This window comes from Macaca thibetana, unplaced genomic scaffold, assembly GCF_024542745.1.
Source record: "Macaca thibetana thibetana isolate TM-01 unplaced genomic scaffold, ASM2454274v1 unplaced_scaffolds43, whole genome shotgun sequence".
NCBI lineage: Eukaryota > Metazoa > Chordata > Mammalia > Primates > Cercopithecidae > Macaca > Macaca thibetana.
In genome coordinates, this window is record NW_026088832.1 from 8,770 (window position 1) to 17,733 (window position 8,964).

Below are 8,964 nucleotides of genomic sequence, written 5' to 3' on the forward strand. Positions count from 1 at the left end.
GTCATGCTGCTTGCATTTCATATGCTGCTTGCTTGGTTTGCTGCTATTCTGTCGAGTGTCTATATCACATTATTCTGCAGGTTTCTTGGAAAAGGTAGGTGGGAGTGAGGAATGAAAGATTGGAAAGGGTTGTGAGAAGACGTTCTGGGGAGATGGTTGTGCGCCATATGGACACCTGGTTGTGTACCTTTCTCAAAAGTCTCAAGGCTGTGTCAGTTTTACTTTTACTTTGATATAAATTGTGTAAGTTTTCTTAAAAGGCAGGGTGGGCCAGGCGCAGTGGCTCACGCCTGTAATCCCAGCGGTTTGGGAGGCCGAGGCAGGCGGGTCACGAGGTCAGGAGATTGAGACCAGCCTGGCCAACATGGTGAAACCCTGTTTCTGCTACAAATACAAAAATGAGCCAGGCATGGTGGCACGTGCCTGTAATCTCAGTTACTTGGGAGGCTGAGGCAGGAGAATCGCTTGAGCCTGGGAGTGAGAGGTTACTGTGAGCTGAGATCATGCCACTGCACTCCACCCTGGGCAACAGAGCAAGACTCTGTCTCAAAAGAAAAAAAAGCAAGGTGATAGAGAATTTTCAGGCTCCTAATATCATTGCTTGTCTAACAAGTAAACTTTAAAAAAAAAATTCCCAGACAGCATAAGTCATGTGACAGTGGTAATAAGTGTGAATATTGTTTGCTATTAGTGTCTTTTAAGAAGCAAACCTGTGTTTTAAGCTTATTTGCTGTGACTCCTCCTCTCACCCAATGATCTGGAGCTGCTCACGTGAGCCAGCACCTCCCATCACTCACCTGTAAGTAGGATTCTGAGTGTCATTCTTAGGTTGAAGTTTAACAAATACACCAGCAATTTATTCCCAAAAACCTTGGTACTGCATGAAAAGTTATTAAATGAAAAATGTTCTCCTGAATTAGAGTGAAAAAATGGATGTATTTTATCATAATCCAAGATACTCAATTTGTAGATAGAAAAATCAATAATGAGAATGTATAAGAGACGAATTCTGTAAAAGTGAGTAGATGAGAGTGTAAAATGTGACATGAGGGTTTGTCGTGTGCCCCGGAGGAAAATGGGGAGGTGGAGGGGCCGCTCCATGTGAGGCATATTCTGCTTTCTCTCCTGTTACCATCATCAGCGTCTTGATCCTTAGAGAGCTGCATTCGTATTGAACACACAGACGTAGAAAATCCATCACCCTCATGGGTATCGAACACAGTGACGCAGAAATCACTTGCATGGGTATCTAACACACTGATGTAGAAATAAATCAGCTGCATGGGCATCTAACACACCGATGTGGAAATAAATCAGCTGCATGGGCATCTAACACACGGACATACAAATAAATCAGCTGTATGGGTAACTAACACACAGACGGAGAAATCACCTGCATGAGTATGTAACACATACACCAATGTAGAAATAAATCAGAGCCCAGAAGAGCATCTCAGGACTAACAAGGGGTAAACATAGTCACACTGAGACTCCTGAGAGCCACACAGGCCCTCCGCCTCCCCTTGCCCTCTCACTTTCTGACTGACACAAGAAAACACTTGGTTTCTTCCCAAACTACTGTGTAGAGGAAATGTGTCAGTGCACCTTTGAGATGACAGTATCAATCATCTTATAGCATGTTTGTTTAAGGTGTTTTGGAAGCAAAATTCATCATGCTAAAGTTAAATGGTTCATTGTCTGAAAAGTGGTTTAAATTCTCAACAGTGTCTACAGCAAAAAGTCATTGAACAACTGTTCAGACTTGCGTGAAGTAAATCTGTGTTTGAGGGACTGAGATTGTGGTGCATGTTTCTGCTGCAATACATAGCAAATCGTTTTTCTTCTTACAAAGATACCTCTCCTGGCTCAGAAGACGAACACTCAGTGCAGGGGGACTCCCAAGGCACCCCGACCTCCAGCCAGGGTTGCATCAACATGGAGCACTGGATCAGTCAGGCCATCCATGGCTCCACCACGTCCACCACCTCCTCCACCTCCTCCACCTCCTCCACCTCCTCGTCCTCCATGCAGAGCAGGGGCAGCGGGGCTGCCCACAGGCTGGCGGAGGTCATGGCCCAAACCCACATAGGTGAGCACGCTTCACAGTGTCTTTCTGTGCCTGTTGTCTAAATGCCTTTGTGGGTGCAGGTTTTCCTCTGTTTGCATCATGGCTGTGGAATCCCTTGGTGGAAAGAGCGCAGAGCCCCTCTGGCCCCTGGGGTGCTTTGGTTGGATTGTTTCTGGAAGCTCCTTTACTGCTTCTCATGCCCAGGTCCCTCCCACAGCTGGAATTCCAGGGGCCTTTCTACTGGGGAATCCTGCAGCCATATCCACTCCCATCTTTTCTTCTCACTTATGCTCCTTTGTGAAACCTTAACAGTCCCAGTCAATAGGACAGGGTTTTAAAGTGTGCTCCTCCTGACCACGGGAGTCATTGATGGAAACGAGGGCTTTAACCACGGCTGCTTTACGCTGCTGTCTGCCACAGGTGTTCAGATTTCTTGGGCGTGGCGCACTGTTTTGTGTAGGTTCTATGACAAGGGAGATCCTCTGTGTTAGAAAAAGAACGAAGTTAGGATCACTGCCCTACAACGTTTGAAGATGCCGTGGAAAAGGAGTGAAGTGAGAATTACTAGAGGTAGAGCCCACGCGTAGGGGAGCCATGATGAGCCTCGCGTCGCTCTGCCTTTGAATGGTTCAGGAGAAAATGTTTTCCATCAAGTATGGGACTTGGGTTGAATAGGATTTGGTGTGTGTCTCTATTAAAGCAGTAACCGGAGACGACTGTGAACCAAGTCGCCGATAACAGAGCACGAGCCACAGGCTCAGACCCTCCTGGCACCAGCTACCACAGGAAAGCCTGATCTCTGCAAAACCGTCAGTGGGAAGCAGGTGGACGTCACGTGTGATCAGACAGCCGACAGACACCCCAGAACCCCAGAATGTTCACTTCTAGATCACTGACTCCTTGACACCCAGAGGCGTTTCGGATTGACTTGGGTCCCAGCCCCTTCGGTGCTCACTGACACTGAAAGCGTCAGCTGTTTTCTGTCTGGAACAGGAGTTTGCTGTCAGGAGAGCTGGGTCTGTCTCACTTTTCCCAATAACTGCTGCTGGGATCTTGAAGTCCCTTGTCCTGCTTTAGGCTTTGAGTGAGGGAAAAAAAATTGAAAAAAATAATTTTTCTCTCTCAACTGTTGTGAGTATAAAGGAGAAAACAGAAATACTCTCTAAAAGTTTGCAAAGTAGTACTCAAATGCACAGCAGTATTAAACTTCAGTTTGACAGTTTCAGGAACATATACACTCGTTTATGTGAATTAATAACCCTACCTGAAATCACAGTAGGCTAAACATTGAACAGAAATGTGTGACTGCTACATATTTTTCCATAATAAAATTCCATGTGTATATTGGATCGCAGGATAGTGGCTCTGCCAGACGTGAACGGGGAGGCCAGACACCACCTCTGCCTCTTGGTGGAAGCATTTGTATCCTCGGATTTCATTCAATTTTAAGAAAATACACAGAATCTTACCAAGGAAAACACATACTTTTGAATAAATGAATCACTGCACTTGGGCCTCCCTTTGTGGGTTTACCCTTTCAATACTGGAGGAAGTTTTAGTACAAAGAATTAATTTATCCAAACTATGAGGGGCTCCTAACTCATGTACGTCAGGGCTCAGTGTGACCCAAATGTAACTCTCGGGTGATCGCGTTCCGGTAATTTCTAATTGGGCACAAAGATAATCCTCCTAGACTATCTGGAAATTTTCTATAAGTTTGGGAGTCTTTTGGAAAAGCCATGACAAAATAATGAAACTTGAAGAGGAGAAATATTTTGTGTGGCAAAACAAGAGAATTAAAAAGTCAGATATGCATTTGACCTTCTGAGATAATCAGAAGCCTGTGAACGAGAACTTAGCATCTGTGATCGTGCGTGTGCGTGAGTGTTCTAAGGAGTCCAGTCACAACATAGTCACACTGGCCAACCCCCACCCCGGACCCTACATGGTCATAGCCATTACTGTTCCCATTTGATGAAGAAACTGAGGCACGGAGAGCTTAAGGGACATCCCCAAATCCCCAGAAGTTTCCAGAGCTGGGTTTCCAATTCCAGGCCCTGGGCTCCAAAGCGCGAGTAAAGCCCTGGGCTGTGTGGACGGTGGCCGACAGGAAACGGGACCCTTCCATGAACACACACACGCTTCCTGGCGCCCTGCCATTGCCGGTCTAACGTTATTCTAGTTAAAATGCCGCTGACGTGGCTCCTGTTAGGAAATTGAGGTTTCACCGAACTCTGCTCCATTTTCGGCAACATGAGTTATGCTGGGGTCCCCCTTTGTGCCGGATGTGTGTGGCAGACATGGCTGAGATCGGCTTTGGCTTCTCACGGCACCCCCAGGGTGAGCGCCCGCGCTCCGGTCTCTTCCTAAGTTATGGCTTGCTCAACCTGCAGAGCAAATGCCACAACCACCAGAAACACTCATGATGTGCTTCTTTACAGAAAATCATTCTGCACCTCCTGACGTAACCACGTACACCTCAGAGCACTCCATACAGATGGAGCGACCACAGGGTTCCACGGGGTCCCGGACAGCGCACAAGTATGGCAACGCCGAGCTCATGGAGACCGGGGATGGTACGTCCTAAAGCAGAGATGCGTTTTTTTCTGGGAAACGGTTTGTGTTGATGTCCCGTTCTGCGCCCGTGACTGGGTGTGTTTCTTCCTGGGGTACAATCTGCTGCCATTTTATCTGCTGAATAACTAACAGTGGTTCAGCAACTGAGAAATTCTTGTACAGGTGTTAAGACCGTGAACAGTCACTTAGAAGAGCAAGATGAAGTTAAATGTACAACAGAATTACTGTCAGATGGGGGGATATGTTGCTTTAGACTTCGGAGGAAAGAAGGTCTTTTTATCCATGTTGGACAGAGATGTCAGCGACTTGTGTAACAGGCTGTGGCCGAGGGCTGCTTCTTCCTTCCTGTGGCCTGGTCTTGTTATGTGCTGATTACAGCGGCGGTTTGTATCACCTAGCCCCTGTTCTATTTAAGTCTTAGTCCTTCCCTGGGGTCATAAAAGTCAGTGTAGAACCTAGCAGTGAATGAAATACAATGCCCCTGTGTGAAGCCTCATCGAGCAGCCTTGGAATGGTGTAATCTTGCAGTGCACGGGCCTCGCAGGCGGACAAGGAGGCCTATCCGAGCCCCAACAGGTAGACAGGGAGGACTATTGGAGCCGCGATAAGCACAGAGGACAGGGAGGCCTGTGTGGACACAGTGGAGAGGCACAGTGGCCAGGGAGGACAGCGCGGTTGTGTGGATCCACAGGACACTGTGGCGTCTAAGCACGTTCTCCCAGAGGAGAGGACTCTGCGGGCACTGATAGTGGGAGCTGGCTGAGAGTCCAGCGAGTGAGACTCCCTGTGACGTGCACAGCTGCCATCTGCGCAGCAGCTCCTGATGCCAAGATGGTCATGCGATAAATGCACAAAGCGCATCTCCAGCAAAAAGCCGCCGAGTGTCCACATCCAGGATATCCACCACGGTGGCTTTTTGGTGTTAATACGATGAATGTGAGCAGCAGGTGGTCTGCGTTCTGGGTGTGTGTGACTGTGCCACTCCAGTTTTGTTCTCATATCTTGATGAGCATGAACGGTTCCTGACGAGGGTAGGTAAGGATGCTGTGACCTGAGACTCTGCAGTATTGTAGCTTGAGGAACCAAGGAGTTTTTCTCTCTTGCAAACCTGTCAGGGAGGATGTTCCAGGCTGGTGACTGCTCCATGAGGTATTCAGAGATCCAGGTTCCTTTCAGACCCCTGCTCTGTGTTCCCACGGACACGGCTGTCCTTGCTGTGGTTGGGACTGAGTGATTGCCACGCTGGCGGGGGTAGGATTAAGGCGAGAGTGGCCATGATTTACCTAATCTACATAATGACAGGGAGCCTGGGAGTAAAGTGTAGCCATGGCCTGGAGGATGGATGATGGATGTTGGTGAACGACTGGCTGTACTCACCGCAGCTGGCCCAGGGATGGGAAGGACGACTGATTATGCCGTTCAATGGTACCTGGTTCTTTTAGATTTGACTTCCTTATGGATTTTCTGCTGTAAAGAGGAGAGAGCCTGTGGTTCTAGGCCAAACATTTCACTCATCTCATAGCATCTTGTATCCCTTAGCCAACATTTTTGTCAAGTTTCAGAAGTCCTATCAAACTGGCAAGCATTTCTCAGTTTGGTTTAACCATTGGATTTGATATCTGTGTCTGCATGTCTATTTTACATCTATGTGGTTATTTGACACTCTGTAGTACATTTGTAATAGGTTCTATTTGGTGGAAGTTACTTTCAACAAACCTTGCTGCTACTTGAATTTTCAAGGTTGCAAGTAGAAAGGAGAGAATAAAAACCACATCTTCTCTAATTTTAAAATTTGTTGTTCCTCAAATCACACCAGAAGTACAAATATTACAAATTATAAAAGCAGTCAGAATCGAGGTTAAGAGATTTCTGGGTGATTCTGGCTAATCAGCAGTATTTGCTGAGGTGTGTGCAGCAGAGCAACATGCCAAGAAGCCCGGGACGGGGGAGAGTTGGGAGGCCAGACTGTGACTTCAGAGGTGCTGTTGCCTCAGGAAGAGGAGCTAGATGCAGAGAGGATAAACGGCCACAGGCGTGACTACCGCCATCCTTGCCGCGGTACGGGGGCCTTTGTATGGGGCCCTTTGTGAGCTGAGTTATGAACCAGATGAAGGCTGTACAGGCGTGTGAGAATCCAGGCCAGACTCGATGGGTGGAGGCTTGGCAGAGGTGAGGGGCCAGACAGCCTCGCTAAATGTACAGTGGCTCACTGCCGACAGTGCCCATCAGTCGCCAGACAGACCGGCTTGATCTTCAGCCCCCATGGCAGCTGCCTTTACCTGTCTGCCTCCACCTTCTGAGGCCTATAGGCGTCGCAAATGTGTGGTTTTTAAACAGATTTGGATGAGTTGTTTTCTGCACAACACACTTTGACAGACGGAGACTGGTTCTCCACAATGGCACCAGGGACTTGGCAGGGACTGGTGGGACAGAGCCTCAGAGCACAGCACCAGCTCCCTGGGAGAAGACGGTGCCTGTGGGACGGAAGAAAGAGGAGGCACACAGTGCTGAGGCGTGAACTCTAGTTTGCTCTTAGACATGACACACATGCCTTCTGGAAGTTTGCATGAAGCACTGCTAAAGCCACCAGTGTGGACAGGTCCTTAGATCAGGAGACCCAGAACATAGTTGTATTTGAAATTCTTCACATGCTGCAATCTCTTCAAAGACGACCACAAGTCATCTCTAATAATGTTGTAAAATTAGTTTTTTATTACGTGCCATGGCTTTTTTTTTTTCCTTTTTTTTTTGTGGGGTAGGGCCGGTGTGTGACAGTAAAACAACAGATGCAGTGACACAGCTGGTGGGTGTTGGTTCTGGGCCCCAGTTGGGCAGTTGTATGAAAAGAAACCGAAAAGTCTCTACAGTGGTATGAACCGAAACACCTGGATTATGTGTTTTCATGTATTTGACATAAATGCACACATTTGTACGCTAAACACACATTTTTCTATATGTAAAAAAATTCACACCTTTAAATAGTTAACATGTATTTTATTTAGGACCGCCCCCACGATGTGAGGACTAACAGCCACCCCCTCTCCCCCCCGGATATTAAGAGCCACATCGCAGGGCAGTGAGGCACCCCCCGCGAGATGGGGACTAATCACCACCCCCTCTCCCCCTCTGGCTATTAGGAGTCACCTCGCAGGGGGGTGAGGCACCCCCCACAAGGTGGGGACTAATAGCCACCCCTTCTCCTCCCGCTGGCTGTTAGGGGCCATGGTGGACTCACAGCCTGTTTATGATATTGTGAGTAATATCATCTCCCCCTCTGGAAATTATGAACTCTTTCACAGATGGTTGTATACCCTCAGTGTGTACACCGTCAGAGGGTGTACACCCGTCTGTATTGGGAGTAATATCATCCTCTTCCTCCCTGAACGTTAAGAAGAATATCCCAGGATTGTTTCTACTCCCTGCATTATTGGGTGTCATATCTTCCTCTCCCACGTGGAAATTAGAAACAATATCACTGGGGGCGTGTACACCTTCTGTAATATTTAAAGTAATATCATCCCCTTCCCTCCAGGATCATGGGAACAATATCCCTGGGGAGTGTACGCTTTCTGCCATATATGTCATAATATCATCCCTCCCGCCTTGAAACATGAAGGACCATCTCACACGGGGTGTATAACCCTTGGTGCGATATTGAGAATGCAATTATCCTCTTTCCCCCCGGCATATTTGGAAAAATATCAGAGTGAGTGTACCCCTCCTGCCATATGAGGATTACTATCCTCTTCTTCCTTTCTGGATATTAGAAAGAATATCATACGTGGGTTTGCACTTTCTTCGATATCTGGGGTCATGTCATCCTCTCTCGTTTTGAATGGCAAGAACAATGCCTTGGGGGGGATGTACACACCCTGCCATATTGGGAGTAATATTACACTCTCCCCTCCTTGATAATTAGGAACAACATCCCATGCTCTCTGTCCCTGGATATTAGGAACAACATCACAGGTAGTTGTACACCCCCTGCGGTATTAGGAGTAATATGATTAATTATTAAACATCTATGATCGATATTAACAATTATCAATGATACTATTGATAGGATACCATTATTATGGATAATTATTTTAAATATACGATTATGCATGCTTAAAATAATTGTTAATGTTAATTCTTATTACCAGCATCACTTAGTATTGATTTAAGTAACATTAATTGCTGATATCATTATTTTATTAATAGTGATATTACTATTGATTAATGCTAATCATTAACATTTTTAACTAGTATTTTACTATCTTTACTGTGATTATTAATATCGATGATTACTCTTAATTTTTCTTATATTTATTAATATT

General features: G+C 46.6%; 1 protein-coding gene across 1 annotated transcript; it reads left to right on the forward strand.

The window, feature by feature from the left end:
• The first annotated feature begins 1,787 nt into the window (after positions 1-1,787).
• On the forward strand, positions 1,788-8,785 carry LOC126947274 (disco-interacting protein 2 homolog C-like). Its single transcript, XM_050777978.1, has 2 exons — positions 1,788-2,089; positions 4,510-8,785. The coding sequence occupies exons 1-2, from the start codon at positions 1,807-1,809 to the stop codon at positions 4,653-4,655; spliced, it is 429 nt and encodes a 142-aa protein (XP_050633935.1). The 5' UTR covers positions 1,788-1,806; the 3' UTR covers positions 4,656-8,785.
• Positions 8,786-8,964: the final 179 nt, after the last annotated feature.